Here is an 18922-nt window from a genome sequence, read left to right on the forward strand (position 1 = left end):
GTCCATAACTATCTTCCTGCAGGAGGCTGACGAGGGGATCTGGATGTGTGGTCTGTTGGTGTGTGGAAGTTATGTTGTTGAGGTATGTGTGTGAGACATTAAAGTGTCTACTTTGCTCCTCCTCCTCTTCCTCCACCACTACTCTTCCTGCTCCTCCTCCTCTTCCTCCACCCCGACTCCTCCTTCCTCCACCCCTACTCTTCCTCCTCCTCCTTCCTCCACCCCTACTCTTCCTGCTCCTCCTTCCTCCACCCCTACTCTTCCTGCTCCTCCTTCCTCCACCCCTACTCTTCCTACTCCTACTCCTCTTCCTCCACCCCCCTACTCCTCTTCCTCCACCCCCCTACTCCTCTTCCTCCTCCTACTCCTCCTCTTCAGCTGGACAGTCTCCTGTTTAGTGAGTTTAAGTTGTGGAAGGAGGAGCCCAGTCTGGAGAGGAACAGCTCCTTCCTGGAGAGAGTCTACAGAGAGGACATCTACCCCTGTCTCACCTTCTCCAAGAGTGAGGTACACACCACACACACACACACCTCACCACCTCCAAGAGTGAGGTACATACACACACACACACACACACACACACACACCCCTCACCTCCTCCAGGTACACTAATGCCCGGTGCAGGATGTATGATAGTTCATGAAGACCTATTCTGTGTCCTGCATGTCGTCAGCTCTATGATTTTAAAACTCATTAAAAATCCTAAATGACTCTAGCTGTTAACATTGTTTTACCAAGTGCTCTCTGTTTTGTCTGGTTTCATCAAGTACCCTCTGGGCTTCCGTAGTGACCAGATGGACTCACCAGTCTAAACTTATTTCACTCCTTAGTACCTGTGGTCGTATCCATATTCCATCAGGGAGCCAGTATAATGTCTGGAGCTGTTATAACCTGTGTATTCCATCAGGGAGCCAGTATAATGTCTGGAGCTGTTATAACCTGTGTATTCCATCAGGGAGCAGTATAATGTCTGGAGCTGTTATAACCTGTGTATTCCATCAGGGAGCAGTCTAATGTCTGGAGCTGTTATAACCTGTGTATTCCATCAGGGAGCCAGTATAATGTCTGGAGCTGTTATAACCTGTGTATTCCATCAGGGAGCCAGTATAATGTCTGGAGCTGTTATAACCTGTGTATTCAATCAGGGAGCCAGTATAATGTCTGGAGCTGTTATAACCTGTGTATTCCATCAGAGAGCAGTATAATGTCTGGAGCTGTTATAACCTGTGTATTTCATCAGAGAGCCAGTATAATGTCTGGAGCTGTTATAACCTGTGTATTCCATCAGGGCGCCAGTATAATGGCTGGAGCTGTTATAACCTGTGTATTCCATCAGAGAGCCAGTATAATGTCTGGAGCTGTTATAACCTGTGTATTCCATCAGGGAGCCAGTATAATGTCTGGAGCTGTTATAACCTGTGTATTCCATCAGAGAGCCAGTATAATGTCTGGAGCTGTTATAACCTGTGTATTCCATCAGGGAGCCAGTATAATGTCTGGAGCTGTTATAACCTGTGTATTCCATCAGAGAGCAGTATAATGTCTGGAGCTGTTATAACCTGTGTATTCCATCAGGGAGCCAGTATAATGTCTGGAGCTGTTATAACCTGTGTATTCCATCAGAGAGCAGTATAATGTCTGGAGCTGTTATAACCTGTGTATTCCATCAGGGAGCCAGTATAATGTCTGGAGCTGTTATAACCTGTGTATTCCATCAGGGAGCCAGTATAATGTCTGGAGCTGTTATAACCTGTGTATTCCATCAGGGAGCCAGTATAATGTCTGGAGCTGTTATAACCTGTGTATTCCATCAGGGAGCCAGTATAATGTCTGGAGCTGTTATAACCTGTGTATTCCATCAGGGAGCCAGTATAATGTCTGGAGCTGTTATAACCTGTGTATTCCATCAGGGAGCCAGTATAATGTCTGGAGCTGTTATAACCTGTGTATTCCATCAGGGAGCAGTATAATGTCTGGAGCTGTTATAACCTGTGTATTCCATCAGAGAGCCAGTCTAATGTCTGGAGCTGTTATAACCTGTGTATTCCATCAGGGAGCAGTATAATGTCTGGAGCTGTTATAACCCAGTCTGTGTATTCCATCAGGGAGCCAGTATAATGTCTGGAGGTGTTATAACCTGTGTATTCCATCAGGGAGCCAGTATAATGTCTGGAGCTGTTATAACCTGTGTATTCCATCAGAGAGCAGTATAATGTCTGGAGCTGTTATAACCTGTGTATTCCATCAGGGAGCCAGTATAATGTCTGGAGCTGTTATAACCTGTGTATTCCATCAGGGAGCCAGTATAATGTCTGGAGCTGTTATAACCTGTGTATTCCATCAGGGAGCCAGTATAATGTCTGGAGCTGTTATAACCTGTGTATTCCATCAGGGAGCAGTATAATGTCTGGAGCTGTTATAACCTGTGTATTCCATCAGAGAGCCAGTCTAATGTCTGGAGCTGTTATAACCTGTGTATTCCATCAGGGAGCAGTATAATGTCTGGAGCTGTTATAACCCAGTCTGTGTATTCCATCAGGGAGCCAGTATAATGTCTGGAGGTGTTATAACCTGTGTATTCCATCAGGGAGCCAGTATAATGTCTGGAGCTGTTATAACCTGTGTATTCCATCAGAGAGCAGTATAATGTCTGGAGCTGTTATAACCTGTGTATTCCATCAGGGAGCCAGTATAATGTCTGGAGCTGTTATAACCTGTGTATTCCATCAGAGAGCAGTATAATGTCTGGAGCTGTTATAACCTGTGTATTCCATCAGGGAGCCAGTATAATGTCTGGAACTGTTATAACCTGTGTATTCCATCAGGGAGCAGTATAATGTCTGGAGCTGTTATAACCTGTGTATTCCATCAGGGAGCCAGTCTAATGTCTGGAGCTGTTATAACCTGTGTATTCCATCAGAGAGCAGTATAATGTCTGGAGCTGTTATAACCTGTGTATTCCATCAGGGAGCCAGTATAATGTCTGGAGCTGTTATAACCTGTGTATTCCATCAGGGAGCCAGTATAATGTCTGGAGCTGTTATAACCTGTGTATTCCATCAGGGAGCCAGTATAATGTCTGGAGCTGTTATAACCTGTGTATTCCATCAGGGAGCCAGTATAATGTCTGGAGCTGTTATAACCTGTGTATTCCATCAGGGAGCCAGTATAATGTCTGGAGCTGTTATAACCTGTGTATTCCATCAGGGAGCCAGTATAATGTATGGAGCCGTTATAACCTGTGTATTCCATCTGGGAGCCAGTATAATGTCTGGAGCTGTTATAACCTGTGTATTCCATCAGGGAGCCAGTATAATGTCTGGAGCTGTTATAACCTGTGTATTCCATCAGAGAGCCAGTATAATGTCTGGAGCTGTTATAACCCAGTCTGCTATTAGACGATGGTGTCCTCTATCAGCAGAACTAACAGCTGCCTCTCGTGTTGTCATTAGTGTTCTGTACTAGTGTTATCATTAGTGTTCTGTACTAGTGTTGGCGTTAGTGTTCTGTACTAGTGTTATCATTAGTGTTCTGTACTAGTGTTGTCATTAGTGTTCTGTACTAGTGTTGTCATTAGTGTTCTGTACTAGTGTTGTCATTAGTGGTCTGTACTAGTGTTGTCATTAGTGTTCTGTACTAGTGTTATCATTAGTGTTCTGTACTAGTGTTGTCGTTAGTGTTCTGTACTAGTGTTGTCATTAGTGTGCTGTACTAGTGTTGTCATTAGTGTTCTGTACTAGTGTTGTCATTAGTGTTCTGTGCTAGTGTTGTCATTAGTATTCTGTGCTAGTGTTGTCATTAGTGTTCTGTACTAGTGTTGTCATTAGTGTTCTGTACTAGTGTTATCATTAGGGTTCTGTACTAGTGTTGTCATTAGTGTTCTGTACTAGTGTTGTCGTTAGTGTTCTGTACTAGTGTTGTCATTAGTGTGCTGTACTAGTGTTGTCATTAGTGTGCTGTACTAGTGTTGTCATTAGTGTTCTGTGCTAGTGTTGTCATTAGTGTTCTGTGCTAGTGTTGTCATTAGTATTCTGTACTAGTGTTGTCATTAGGGTTCTGTACTAGTGTTGTCATTAGTGTTCTGTACTAGTGTTGTCGTTAGTGTTCTGTACTAGTGTTGTCATTAGTGTGCTGTACTAGTGTTGTCATTAGTGTTCTGTACTAGTGTTGTCATTAGTATTCTGTACTAGTGTTGTCATTAGTATTCTGTACTAGTGTTGTCATTAGTGTTCTGTACTAGTGTTGTCATTAGTGTTCTGTGCTAGTGTTGTCATTAGTGTTCTGTGCTAGTGTTGTCATTAGTATTCTGTACTAGTGTTGTCATTAGTATTCTGTACTAGTGTTGTCATTAGTATTCTGTACTAGTGTTGTCATTAGTATTCTGTACTAGTGTTGTCATTAGTATTCTGTACTAGTGTTGTCATTAGTATTCTGTACTAGTGTTGTCACCATACCACCATTTTAACTTCCAACCCAATACCAGCTTTACTATCACGATACTCTATAGCATCACATCACTTGATACCAAAACTATATCACACATAGAAAACCTGTTTAAGTACTGTTTCTGTACTAGTGTTGTCATTAGTGTTCTGTGCTAGTGTTGTCATTAGTGTTCTGTGCTAGTGTTGTCATTAGTATTCTGTACTAGTGTTGTCATTAGTATTCTGTACTAGTGTTGTCATTAGTATTCTGTACTAGTGTTGTCATTAGTATTCTGTACTAGTGTTGTCATTAGTATTCTGTACTAGTGTTGTCATTAGTATTCTGTACTAGTGTTGTCATTAGTATTCTGTACTAGTGTTGTCATTAGTATTCTGTACTAGTGTTGTCATTAGTATTCTGTACTAGTGTTGTCATTAGTATTCTGTACTAGTGTTGTCACCATACCACCATTTTAACTTCCAACCCAATACCAGCTTTACTATCACGATACTCTATAGCATCACATCACTTGATACCAAAACTATATCACACATAGAAAACCTGTTTAAGTACTGTTTCTGTACTAGTGTTGTCATTAGTGTTCTGTACTAGTGTTGTCATTAGTATTCTGTACTAGTGTTGTCACCATACCACCATTTTAACTTCCAACCCAATACCAGCTTTACTATCACGATACTCTATAGCATCACATCACTTGATACCAAAACTATATCACATATAGAAAAGGTGTTTTAGCCAAAGTTACAGAATGGCACTTGATCCAGACAGATGAACTCAGCTTTTGAGTTCAATATCATTTACATTTTAAATGCTTTACTTGCAACATTGTTCACAGAGACGGCTTTGTATGCAGTAATGAATAAATTATACAATCATGTACAATCAATTAGACTTTTACCAATCAGACTACATAATGGTAATCAGTTATTGGAATGGCCCACTTCTATTGGTTAACTGGGTAAATCAGGATGTCGACTAGGTCTTCATAATACAGGTGAATGCATATTATTCAATAGGAGTGTATTTAATGAGTTATTCAGCTTGTTTTGGCTGATTTCATGAGGCTACAGACGACAAACAATCCCTTTTCATTAACGACTTATTGGTAACGGCTAAGAGAACATATTTTATTGTACTGATTAACAATATTTGCGTAGAGAAAAAAAAAGCAATCTCTTCTTTATAGAAGTGTGCGCTGTCTCTTTAAATGAGTGTCGTTTGTTAGGCTGATTGTGGGTATGGAATCTACTGGAAACCAGGACGAGGCGAAGGAGAGAATTTGTTTTGGTGCTGCAAGGGAGACTAAGTCAATTAATAAAGTTTGTGGAGACAATTGGCTTTAAAATCATCGTATTTCGCATTATGGTTTGGATATTATCACAAACAAAGTACGAGGGTAGTGAATTCAGCTGTAGTCGAGTTAGGAAAGTTAGCCTACATTTTAAACCTGGAAGCTACCGGTATCGTCCTGCATTGTTAAACATTTCTGGCCTGTATGGACATTGTTTTGCGAACCGTAATGAACAATTTCATTACGGTCCATGTGGCATTATTCAAGCGTGTCGGTGTCTGTGCAGCATGAGTGGGGACTGTGGAGCTAATGCAGCCCAGAACAGTCTAAAATGTACAGAAGTTTCGCTGTACCCTGCAACACTATTCTGTACTCTGAGTAGACTGATCTGTTACACTGCCCTCTTGTGGCAGAATAGAGGTACTGACAGATGAGGAAAAACTGACACTTACTGAAAGAAGTTTTTAGAAATGTTGACTAAAACTAGAAGTAACTGAAGCAGTACTGTCTATAAATATAATGTACTTTTACCCTGACCCCTAACATCTGACCTCATCTTGGAGGCTGTGGATTTAAGGTGGGCTTCAGAGCACTTTCACCCTTAACTCTAACCTCTCCTGTAGCTGGGGTCGGCCATCTTGGAGGCAGTGGAGAGGAACACGCTCAGTGTGGAGCCGGTGGGCTTCCAGACGCTGCCTGTCGTCAAGGCCTCTGCTGTGGAGTGTGGAGGACCAAAGTGAGTACGCTAACAACTACCCCAGCTGACAACTACCCCAGCTAACACGCTAACAACTACCCCAGCTGACAACTACCCCAGCTAACACGCTAACAACTACCCCAGCTGACAACTACCCCAGCTGACAACTACCCCAGCTGACAACTACCCCAGCTGACAACTACCCCAGCTGACAACTACCCCAGCTGACACGCTAACAACTACCCCAGCTGACAACTACCCCAGCTGACAACTACCCCAGCTGACAACTACCCCAGCTGACAACTACCCAGCTGACAACTACCCCAGCTGACACGCTAACAACTACCCCAGCTGACACGCTAACAACTACCCCAGCTGACAACTACCCCAGCTGACAACTACCCCAGCTAACACGCTAACAACCACCCCAGCTGACAACTACCCCAGCTGACAACTACCCCAGCTAACACGCTGACAACTACCCCAGCTGACAACTACCCCAGCTGACAACTACCCCAGCTGACAACTACCCCAGCTGACAACTACCCCAGCTGACACGCTAACAACTACCCCAGCTGACAACTACCCCAGCTAACTACCCCAGCTAACACGCTAACAACTACCCAAGCTAACATGCTAACAACTACCCCAGCTGACAACTACCCCAGCTGACAACTACCCCAGCTGACAACTACCCCAGCTGACGACTACCCCAGCTGACGACTACCCCAACTGACGACTAACCCAGCTGACGACTAACCCAGCTGACGACTAACCCAGCTGACGACTAACCCAGCTGACGACTAACCCAGCTGACGACTACCCCAGCTGACGACTACCCCAGCTGACGACTACCCCAGCTGACGACTACCCCAGCTGACGACTACCCCAGCTGACGACTACCCCAGCTGACGACTACCCCAGCTGACGACTACCCCAGCTGACGACTAACCCAGCTGACGACTAACCCAGCTGACGACTAACCCAGCTGACGACTACCCCAGCTGACGACTAACCCAGCTGACGACTAACCCAGCTGACGACTAACCCAGCTGACGACTAACCCAGCTGACGACTACCCCAGCTGACGACTACCCCAGCTGACGACTACCCCAGCTGACGACTACCCCAGCTGACGACTAACCCAGCTGACGACTAACCCAGCTGACGACTAACCCAGCTGACGACTAACCCAGCTGACGACTAACCCAGCTGACGGCTACCCCAGCTGACCCAGCTAATGACTACCCCGGCTAACGACTACCCCGGCTAACGACTACCCCAACTAACCCAGCTAAAGTCTACCCCGGCTAAAGTCTACCCCGGCTGACGACTACCCCGGCTGACGACTACCCGGCTGACGGCTACCCCGGCTGACGGCTACCCCGGCTGACGGCTACCCCAGCTAACACGCTGACGGCTACTCCAGTTGACCCCGCTAACGACTACCCCAGCTAACGACTACCCCGGCTGACGGCTACCCCGGCTGACGGCTACCCCGGCTGACGGCTACCCCGGCTGACGGCTACCCCGGCTGACGGCTACCCCGGCTGACACACTGACTTCCATTGCTCATTGTTGACAAAAATTCAGGGTGCAGTGTTTGGAGTAGGCTGTTACTACTACTACTACTACTACTACCACTACTACTATAGACAGACAGATGTCTATAGATGAAAGATGTGCAATTCTCTGCAAAGTTGAGAGGAATTATCAGTAACCATTTACAGTTGGCTGTATCATTCATTCACCCTGGCGTTTTCTCTTCGGCTCTTCATTTGGTTCACTGCTGTTCTCTGTATGTTCCTCAGTCACGTTCTAACATGTTCCTGCACTGTTCTCCATGTTCCCTCTGTATAATATGCCTCACATTCTAGCATGTTCCTCAGTCACGTTCTAACATGTTCCTTCACTGTTCTCCATGTTCCCTCTGTTTAATATGCCTCACATTCTAACAACATGCTGTACATGTACATGTTTCTGTACAGCACTTTGAGATATCAGCTGATGTACGAAGGGCTATATAAAATAAATTTGATTGATTGATTGATGCTCCTCCACTTACACTACATGGCCAAAAGTATGTGGACACCTGCTAGTCGAACATCTCATTCCAAAATCATGGGCGTTAATATGGAGTTGGTCCCCACCATTGCTGCTATAACAGCCTCCACACTTCTGGGAAGAGTTTCCACTAGATGTTGGAACATTGCTGCTACAACAGCCTCCACACTTCTGGGAAGAGTTTCCACTAGATGTTGGAACATTGCTGCTATAACAGCCTCCACTCTTCTGGGAAGAGTTTCCACTAGATGTTGGAACATTGCTGCTATAACAGCCTCCACTCCTCTGGGAAGGCTTTCCACTAGTTGTTGGAACATTGCTGCTATAACAGCCTCCACTCCTCTGGGAAGGCTTTCCACTAGACGTTGGAACATTGCTGCTATAACAGTCTACTCCTCTGGGAAGGCTTTCCACTAGATGTTGGAACATTGCTGCTATAACAGCCTCCACTCTTCTGGGAAGAGTTTCCACTAGATGTTGGAACATTGTTGCTATAACAGCCTCCACTCTTCTGGGAAGAGTTTCCACTAGACGTTGGAACATTGCTGCTATAACAGCCTCCACTCTTCTGGGAAGAGTTTCCACTAGATGTTGGAACATTGCTGCTATAACAGCCTCCACTCTTCTGGGAAGAGTTTCCACTAGTTGTTGGAACATTGCTGCTACAACAGCCTCCACTCTTCTGGGAAGGCTTTCCACTAGATGTTGGGACATTGCTGCTATAACAGCCTCCACTCTTCTGGGAAGAGTTTCCACTAGTTGTTGGAACATTGCTGCTATAACAGCCTCCACTCTTCTGGGAAGAGTTTCCACTAGTTGTTGGAACATTGCTGCTACAACAGCCTCCACTCTTCTGGGAAGAGTATCCACTAGATGTTGGAACATTGTTGCTATAACAGCCTCCACTCTTCTGGGAAGAGTTTCCACTAGTTGTTGGAACATTGCTGCTACAACAGCCTCCACTCTTCTGGGAAGAGTATCCACTAGATGTTGGAACATTGTTGCTATAACAGCCTCCACTCCTCTGGGAAGAGTTTCCACTAGTTGTTGGAACATGGCTGCGGGGACCTGCTTCCATTCAGCCACAAGAGCATTAGTGAGGTGATGCACTGATGTTGGGTGATAAGGCCTGACTCGCAGTCGGCGTTCCAATTCATCCCAAAAGTGTTTGATGGGGTTTAGGTCAGGGCTATACAGGCCAGTCAAGTTCTTCCACACTGATCTCGACAAACCATTTCTGTATGAATCTCGCTTTGTGCACGGGACGGGGCATTGTCATGCTGAAACAGGAAAGGGCACTGTGCATTGGGGCAGGTAGTGTTCTCCTGGCATCCTCAAAACCCAGATTGGTCCGTCGGACTGCCAGATGGTGAAGCGGGATTCATACCTCCATACCTCGTTTCCGCTGCTCCAGAGTCCAATGGCGTTGAGCTTCACGCCACTGCAGCAGTCGCTTGGCATTGCTCATTCTGGGCTCGTGTGCTGCTGCTCTGCCATGGAAACCCATTTCATGAATCTCCTGACCAACAGTTTTGTGCTGATGTTGCTTCCAGCGGCAGTTTGGAACTCGGTAGAGAATGATGCAACCGAAGACAGACTTTTAAAAAATAAAAATAAATTATACACTCTACCCACTTCAGCTCTCGATGGTCCCTTTCTGTGAGCTTGTGTGGCCTACCACTGTTTTTCTCCTAGATGTTTCCACTTCACAATAACAGCACTTACAGTTGACCAGGGCAGCTCTAACAGGACAGCAATTTGACTAGCTTGACTTGTTGAAAAGGTGGCATCCTGTGACTGTGCCACTTTGAACGTCACTGAGCTCTTCAGTAAGGCCATTCTACTGCTAATGTTTGTCTATGGAGATCGCATGGCGGTGTGCTCAGTTTTCTACACCTGTCAGCAACGGGTGAGGTTGAAATAGCCGAATCTACTGATTTGAAGGGGTGTCCACATACTTTTGAATATATAGTGTATCTCCATGTCTGTGTTTAATATGCTCTCCTTCTGCTCTGTCTACAATATGAATCAGTAATCATCTCTCTAGAATCCTAGGGGGAGATTACAATGTGCTGGAACTGCTATCCTCCTTCCTCACCCAACCGTGACCAATCAGAATCCACCGCTGACAATTGACTTCCTGATAATGTCTCTGACCTTGGTTAGAATATTGGGTGGATTAAAGGAGATTATTTGTTCAAGTTGGGAGGAAGAAGAGAGAATTGGGGGAATGATGTTTTTGTTCTCAGTGGTTCACTGTCTGTGTGAAGGGAATATACAATGTGTTTACCTAAAGACCGCATTCGTTCTGATTCCACCCTGCTCTCTCACCATTCGTTCTGATTCCACCCTGCTCTCTCACCATTCATTCTGATTCCACCCTGCTCTCTCACCATTCATTCTGATTCCACCCTGCTCTCTCACCATTCGTTCTGATTCCACCCTGCTCTCTCACCATTCGTTCTGATTCCACCCTGCTCTCTCACCATTCATTCTGATTCCACCCTGCTCTCTCACCATTCATTCTGATTCCACCCTGCTCTCTCACCATTCATTCTGATTCCACCCTGCTCTCTCACCATTCATTCTGATTCCACCCTGCTCTCTCACCATTCGTTCTGATTCCACCCTGCTCTCTCACCATTCGTTCTGATTCCACCCTGCTCTCTCACCATTCATTCTGATTCCACCCTGCTCTCTCACCATTCATTCTGATTCCACCCTGCTCTCTCACCATTCATTCTGATTCCACCCTGCTCTCTCACCATTCATTCTGATTCCACCCTGCTCTCTCACCATTCATTCTGATTCCACCCTGCTCTCTCACCATTCATTCTGATTCCACCCTGCTCTCTCACCATTCGTTCTGATTCCACCCTGCTCTCTCACCATTCGTTCTGATTCCACCCTGCTCTCTCACCATTCATTCTGATTCCACCCTGCTCTCTCACCATTCATTCTGATTCCACCCTGCTCTCTCACCATTTCATTCTGATTCCACCCTGCTCTCTCACCATTCATTCTGATTCCACCCTGCTCTCTCACCATTCATTCTGATTCCACCCTGCTCTCTCACCATTTATTCTGATTCCACCCTGCTCTCTCACCATTCATTCTGATTCCACCCTGCTCTCTCACCATTCATTCTGATTCCACCCTGCTCTCTCACCATTCATTCTGATTCCACCCTGCTCTCTCACCATTTCTTTCATTCTTGCTCGATGTGTCTCTCCTCTCGCTCTGTGTCTCTCCCCTCGCTCTGTGTCTCTCTCCCCCTCGCTCTGTGTGTCTCCCCTCGCTCTGTGTCTCTCTCCCCCTCGCTCTGTGTGTGTCTCTCCCCCTCGCTCTGTGTGTGTCTCTCCCCCTCGCTCTGTGTGTCTCTCTCCCCCTCGCTCTGTGTCTCTCTCCCCCTCGCTCTGTGTGTCTCTCTCCCCCTCGCTCTGTGTGTCTCTCTCCCCCTCGCTCTGTATGTCTCTCTCCCCCTCGCTCTATGTGTCTCTCTCCCCCTCGCTCTGTGTGTCTCTCTCCCCCTCGCTCTGTGTGTCTCTCTCCCCCTCGCTCTGTGTGTGTCTCTCTCCCCCTCGCTCTGTGTGTGTCTCTCTCCCCCTCGCTCTGTGTGTGTCTCTCCCCCTCGCTCTGTGTGTGTCTCTCCCCCTCGCTCTGTGTGTCTCCTCCATCCCTCTTTCTATTCCTTAAACATGATCAGTCCAGTTAGGCTGGCCAGGCCTGGTCTCTCAATGTGCTGTGATGTTGAGCTTTAGGTGATTAGACATTCAGCTGTTTTCAGGGTAATTCTGGGCCTCATTCTTACCACTTGGTTTCAGAATGGTCTTTCTTACCACTTGGTTTCAGAATGGTCTTTCTTACCACTTGGTTTCAGAATGGCCTTTCTTACCACTTGGTTTCAGAATGGCCTTTCTTACCACTTGGTTTCAGAATGGTCTTTCTTACCACTTGGTTTCAGAATGGTCTTTCTTACCACTTGGTTTCAGAATGACCTTTCTTACCACTTGGTTTCAGAATGGCCTTTCTTACCACTTGGTTTCAGAATGGTCTTTCTTACCACTTGGTTTCAGAATGGTCTTTCTTACCACTTGGTTTCAGAATGGTCTTTCTTACCACTTGGTTTCAGAATGGTCTTTCTTACCACTTGGTTTCAGAATGGCCTTTCTTACCACTTGGTTTCAGAATGGCCTTTCTTACCACTTGGTTTCAGAATGGTCTTTCTTACCACTTGGTTTCAGAATGGTCTTTCTTACCACTGTCTCTCTGTTTCTTGTCTCTCCTCACAGAAAGTGTGCCCTTAGTGGCCAGACCAAAACCTGCAAGCACAGAATCAAGTTTGGTGATTCCAGCAACTATTACTACGTGTCTCCTTTCTGTCGTTATCGGGTGAGTTTTACCACGTCTACAGCACTCTCATTTATCAACCTGTAATCTCCTACGACGTCTACAGCACTCTCATTTATCAACCTGTAATCCCCTACGACGTCCACAGCATTCTCATTTATCAACCTGTAATCCCCTACCACGTCCACAGCACTCTCATTTATCAACCTGTAATCCCCTACGACGTCCACAGCACTCTCATTTATCAACCTGTAATCCCCTACGACGTCCACAGCACTCTCATTTATCAACCTGTAATCCCCTACGACGTCTACAGCACTCTCATTTATCAACCTGTAATCCCATACCACGTCCACAGCACTCTGTTTATCAACGTCTAATTCCCTGCATAAGAAAAGGATTCATGTCCACCATCTAATGTTTGACCAGTCTAGACATTTAACCTTGATCTCTCCCTCTCTCTCCAGATCACGTCAGTTTGTAACTTCTTTACCTACATCCGCTACATCCACCAAGGGCTGGTCAAGCTGCAGGACGGTGAGATCAGCCAGCAGTGCATTTCCTGTACCTCTGCAGCCATGTTGTTTTTGCCTACAGTCACATGTGAATACACTTTTGTCTTTAGTGGTTTTAGCTAATGTGAAGCTTTGGATGGATCCCATGGATGGACGTGCTATCAGGAAACCACAGTACATATGAATAAGTCATGTAGAGTAGTGTGTCTTATGGACCCAGTGGTGCTGTAGATCGGGCTAACTCAGCAGCTATCTGACATGGTGGAATCCTATCAGCATAGAATGGGGAATCCCCATTCACCTCAACATTCTGATTCTATTTCTATGTCCATTACCGTAGAGGGTGGAGGCTCATCAGTCACACAGCTCATTTAGAGAAGTCTCCTCAAGGTTAACGACTAGCACAAGAACGCCATTGTTTTTCAATAGAGGAGACGAGTTCGGAGCCAAGTGATGATGTTTTTAACGTAGCCACGGAATGGCTGTTCTAGCATTTAGTCGTTTATAGGATTCCCACAATCTTCAACAGTAGCCATACTGGCAGTCTTTAGTCTCCAGTTGTCATGCTGACTATGTCCCTACAGTATAGTCAGAATGTGTTATAATGTGTTATAATGTCCCTACAGTATAGTCAGAATGTGTTATGTCCCTACAGTATAGTCAGAATGTGTTATAATGTCCCTACAGTATAGTCAGAATGTGTTATAATGTGTTATAATGTCCCTACAGTATAGTCAGAATGTGTTATAATGTCCCTACAGTATAGTCAGAATGTGTTGTGTTCTGACAATGTCCCTACAGTATAGTCAGAATGTGTTATAATGTCCCTACAGTATAGTCAGAATGTGTTATGTCCCCACAGTATAGTCAGAATGTGTTATAATGTTTATGCTCTCTTCTGTCCAATCCTCCTTTCCTGTTCTCCATCTCCTTTCCTGTTCTCCATCTCCTTTCCTGTTCTCCATCTCCTTTCCTGTTCTCCATCTCCTTTCCTGTTCTCCATCTCCTTTCCTGTTCTCCATCTCCTTTCCTGTTCTCCATCTCCTTTCCTGTTCTCCATCTCCTTTCCTGTTCTCCATCTCCTTTCCTTCCTCATCTCCTTTCCTCCCTCCATCTCCTTTCCTCCCTCCATCTCCTTTCCTGTTCTCAATCTCCTTTCCTTCCTCCATCTCCTTTCCTGTTCTCGATCTCCTTTCCTGTTCTCGATCTCCTTTCCTCCCTCCATCTCCTTTCCTGTTCTCGATCTCCTTTCCTTCCTCCATCTCCTTTCCTTCCTCCATCTCCTTTCCTGTTCTCCATCTCCTTTCCTTCCTCCATCTCCTTTCCTCCCTCCATCTCCATTCCTGTTCTCTAGCAGAACAGATGTTCTGGGAAGTGATGCAGTTGAGGAAAGAGATGAGTTTTGCTAAGCTGGGCTACTACAAGGAGGAACTGTGACCAACCAATCACGATACAGAACAGAGGGATGCGTGTCTGAATCTCAACCTATCATCAGATGCACTCCCGTGATGGACAGGATAGCTCTCCAATCATCCTACCCTCCTGGCTCTCAGAAGGAAGAAGGACCGCCCCCAACGCTCCTCATCGCTACCCCTTCCAATCTCTCATCCAATCACGTGTCATTTCAGGAGAGTCCTCCCATCCTCTGTCTTCAATACCTACAAGTATATGACTTAAAATGCATGCCCCTTACATCCTGACTGGTCTACCAATAACAGTGAGTAGTTATTCAGGATGTAAGGGGATTGGTAGTTGACTGACTGATCTACTAATAACAGTGAGTAGTTATTCAGGAAGGGGATTGGTAGTTCAGACTGACTGATCTACCAATAACAGTGAGTAGTTATTCAGGAAGGGGATTGGTAGTTCAGACTGACTGGTCTACCAATAACAGTGAGTAGTTATTCAGGAAGGGGATTGGTAGTTCAGACTGACTGGTCTACCAATAACAGTGAGTAGTTATTCAGGAAGGGGATTGGTAGTTCAGACTGACTGATCTACCAATAACAGTGAGTAGTTATTCAGGAAGGGGATTGGTAGTTCAGACTGACTGGTCTACCAATAACAGTGAATAGTTCATCAGGAAGGGGATTGGTAGTTCAGACTGACTGATCTACCAATAACAGTGAATAGTTATTCAGGATGTAAGGGGATTGGTAGTTCAGACTGACTGATCTACCAATAACAGTGAATAGTTCATCAGGAAGGGGATTGGTAGTTCAGTCAGTCTGTCTGGAACATGACCATTGCTTGTCATTCTGATTGGTCTGCTAGAATGCATATTGGAACAGAGAGGAAGTGCTCTAAACCCAACGTCTGCTTCCAAAATGGCACCCTGTTCACTGTAGTGCACGACTTGTGGCCCCTATGAGCCCTGGTCAAAAGTGGTGCACTAAATATGGAATAGGGTGCCATTTGGGACACAAGACAAGTGTAAATCGAGGCGCTCCGTCCATCCAGCCATCTGTGGTTATTCTATCCATCCATCTCCAGTCCGTATTTAAAACCAGAGGACCGTAACTATGGTGACGACCACGCTGCTGTATGTAACTTGACTCCGTTATTACATGTAAGAAACGCTGAATGAGCTCATCTGTCCACACTACAAGGCTGAGTCACAAATGGCACCCTATTCCCTATATAGTTAACTACTGTAGTGGTGCAGTATGCACAGCAGGGGTTCCCAAACGTTGTTTCATTAATTTTTTTTATTGAGATTGCCTTTGTTTAAATACAACACCAGCTTCATTTTGTTTCATTTGAGGGACCTAGGAAAATGACTTATTTTAGGTAGGCAAATTATTTATTTTATTTTGTGTTTTTTAGTTAACTAGGCAAGTCAGTTAAGAACAAATTCTCATTTACAATGACGGCCTACCAAGGCCAAACCCCCTAACCCTGACGACGCGGGGCCAATTGTGCTCCACCCTATGGGACTCCCAATCACGTCTGGTTGCGATACAGCCTGGATTCGAACCATGGTCTGTGGTGACTCCTCTAGCACTGAGATGCAGTGCCTTAAACAGCTGCGCCACTCAGGAGCCCCCATGATGATGATGATGATGATAATAATAATAGAAATAAATAGTCTAGATCTGATTTCCCCAAATGTTTTATTACGATCATTTATATGAACCTTCAATTTAATTATGCAAATTCCATTTTACAGGAAGTGATTCGATCAATTGATAGCGACAGAGTCACACATTGTATAAGATTACTCCGCAAGCGAAGTCCAATTTCTTTTGAAGGTCGTAAGCTTCTCAATGTCATAGAGACAAAGTAAATACATTCCCCATGTGCATCAGAGTCGCGTCTTCCTCTTTGTCATTTTACTACTTGTCTCTAGCCTAATGCATTGCGGAGTGACGCTTCGTTTTAGATCAGACGGTCCCGTGCCCTCCCGTGACACTTCGACGCCCCGTATGTTTGGGACCCGGGATGTAGAGAATATAGGTGCCATTTGGGAGCAGAACATGTGGAGGAGGATTCTGACGAGTTCTGTCCAATACAAGGACTTTAGAAGAATCTGGACAAATGTTTTGAAGGTTTTAGAAAACACATTGATGATGATGATGATGAAGAACATTCTCTCTGGCTTTTTAGTTCTTTACCAACCCTTTAGTTAGAAGTATGTAGCTGTGTCGGGGTGTGTGTGTGTGTGTACGTGTGGTGTGTGTGTGGTCTGTGAACGTTCCAATCTATATACCTTTTCCTGGTTTTCCATCCTTCCATCCCTCCAAGTCCTCTGTTAACATTCCAACTCCAAGCTTTCCTCAATTTATTTTAGTGCCTTTCTGGAACACACTGAATTAAAAATGGTATACCTCTGGAACCAACGTGTCTGTTTGTGAACTTGAAATCTGTTGTCCCAAACACACTCAGTCAGTGTAGATATGATGACACACTAAGGGTAAAATTGTCAGGACACAATTATACTGCATAAAAATGGATATGTACATTGTTCAGTACATTCTGCACGTTGCCCATGCGTTGTCTTATAAAAGTAGGGCAACTTATCTTCCTGTTAATGGTTCTCCTTCCTGCCACGTCTCTGGGCTTTCCACAGGATTGTAAATCTTGGTGAAATTACGTCCTTTTTATACAGTAGAATGTTACTGTTTCAATATGCTTGCAATTCTACTGCATTTAAAAATGTCAATTTGTTGTCGTCTTTCACAATCACAGAGTTCATCAGTATAGATTCAACACTCCTATATCTCCTCCCACCAGCCTCCTCTGTAGTATAGATTCAACACTCCTATATCTCCTCCCACCAGCCTCCTCTGCAGTATAGATTCAACACTCCTATATCTCCTCCCACCAGCCTCCTCTGCAGTATAGATTCAACACTCCTATATCTCCTCCCACCAGCCTCCTCTGTAGTATAGATTCAACACTCCTATATCTCCTCCCACCAGCCTCCTCTGTAGTATAGATTCAACACTCCTATATCTCCTCCCACCAGCCTCCTCTGTAGTATAGATTCAACACTCCTATATCTCCTCCCACCAGCCTCCTCTGTAGTATAGATTCAACACTCCTATATCTCCTCCCACCAGCCTCCTCTGTAGTATAGATTCAACACTCCTATATCTCCTCCCACCAGCCTCCTCTGTAGTATAGATTCAACACTCCTATATCTCCTCCCACCAGCCTCCTCTGTAGTATAGATTCAACACTCCTATATCTCCTCCCACCAGCCTCCTCTGTAGTATAGATTCAACACTCCTATATCTCCTCCCACCAGCCTCCTCTGTAGTATAGATTCAACACTCCTATATCTCCTCCCACCAGCCTCCTCTGCAGTATAGATTCAACACTATAAACTTTATTGTCTTGGACTGAACACAATTATACTGCATATAAAATACTTCCTGGTTCAATACCCATGTGGTGCGTCCCAAACGGTAACCTATTCCCTATATAGTGCACTACTTTAGACCAGAGCCCTATTCCCTATATAGTGCACTACTTTAGACCAGAGCCCTATTCCCTATATAGTGCACTACTTTAGACCAGAGCCCTATTCCCTATATAGTGCACTACTTTAGACCAGAGCCCTATTCCCTATATAGTGCACTACTTTAGACCAGAGCCCTATTCCCTATATAGTGCACTACTTTAGACCAGAGCCCTATTCCCTATATAGTGCACTACTTTAGACCAGAGCCCTATTCCCTATATAGTGCACTACTTTAGACCAGAGCCCTATTCCCTATATAGTGCACTACTTTAGTCCAGAGCCCTATTCCCTATATAGTGCACTACTTTAGACCAGAGCCCGATTCCCTATATAGTGCACTACTTTAGACCAGAGCCCTATTCCCTATATAGTGCACTACTTTAGACCAGAGCCCTATTCCCTATATAGTACACTACTTTAGACCAGGGCCCTATTCCATATGCAGTGCACTACTTTAGACCAGAGCCCTATTCCCTATATAGTGCACTACTTTAGACCAGAGCCCTATTCCCTATATAGTACACTACTGTAGACCAGAGCCCTATTCCCTATATAGTGCACTACTTTAGACCAGAGCCCTATTCCCTATATAG

The 18922-nt window shown here is 45.0% G+C and overlaps 1 protein-coding gene across 4 annotated transcripts in view; it reads left to right on the forward strand.

The window, feature by feature from the left end:
• Positions 1–17198, forward strand: part of LOC118938829 (rab-3A-interacting protein-like) — a 95029-nt gene extending 77831 nt beyond the window's left edge. For 3 of the 4 annotated variants that reach the window (XM_036944996.1, XM_036944995.1, XM_036944999.1), the window contains 5 exons: positions 379–507; positions 6361–6473; positions 12791–12890; positions 13316–13385; positions 14718–17198. In XM_036944996.1, the coding sequence (XP_036800891.1) occupies positions 379–507; positions 6361–6473; positions 12791–12890; positions 13316–13385; positions 14718–14800 (495 nt within the window). In that variant the 3' untranslated portion in view covers positions 14801–17198. The remainder of the gene's footprint in view (positions 1–378; positions 508–6360; positions 6474–12790; positions 12891–13315; positions 13386–14717) is intronic. The other variant, XM_036944997.1, reaches the window with a different exon arrangement.
• The last annotated feature ends 1724 nt before the right edge of the window (positions 17199–18922 follow it).

Source organism: Oncorhynchus mykiss, chromosome 15 (assembly GCF_013265735.2).
Source record: "Oncorhynchus mykiss isolate Arlee chromosome 15, USDA_OmykA_1.1, whole genome shotgun sequence".
Taxonomy (NCBI): domain Eukaryota; kingdom Metazoa; phylum Chordata; class Actinopteri; order Salmoniformes; family Salmonidae; genus Oncorhynchus; species Oncorhynchus mykiss.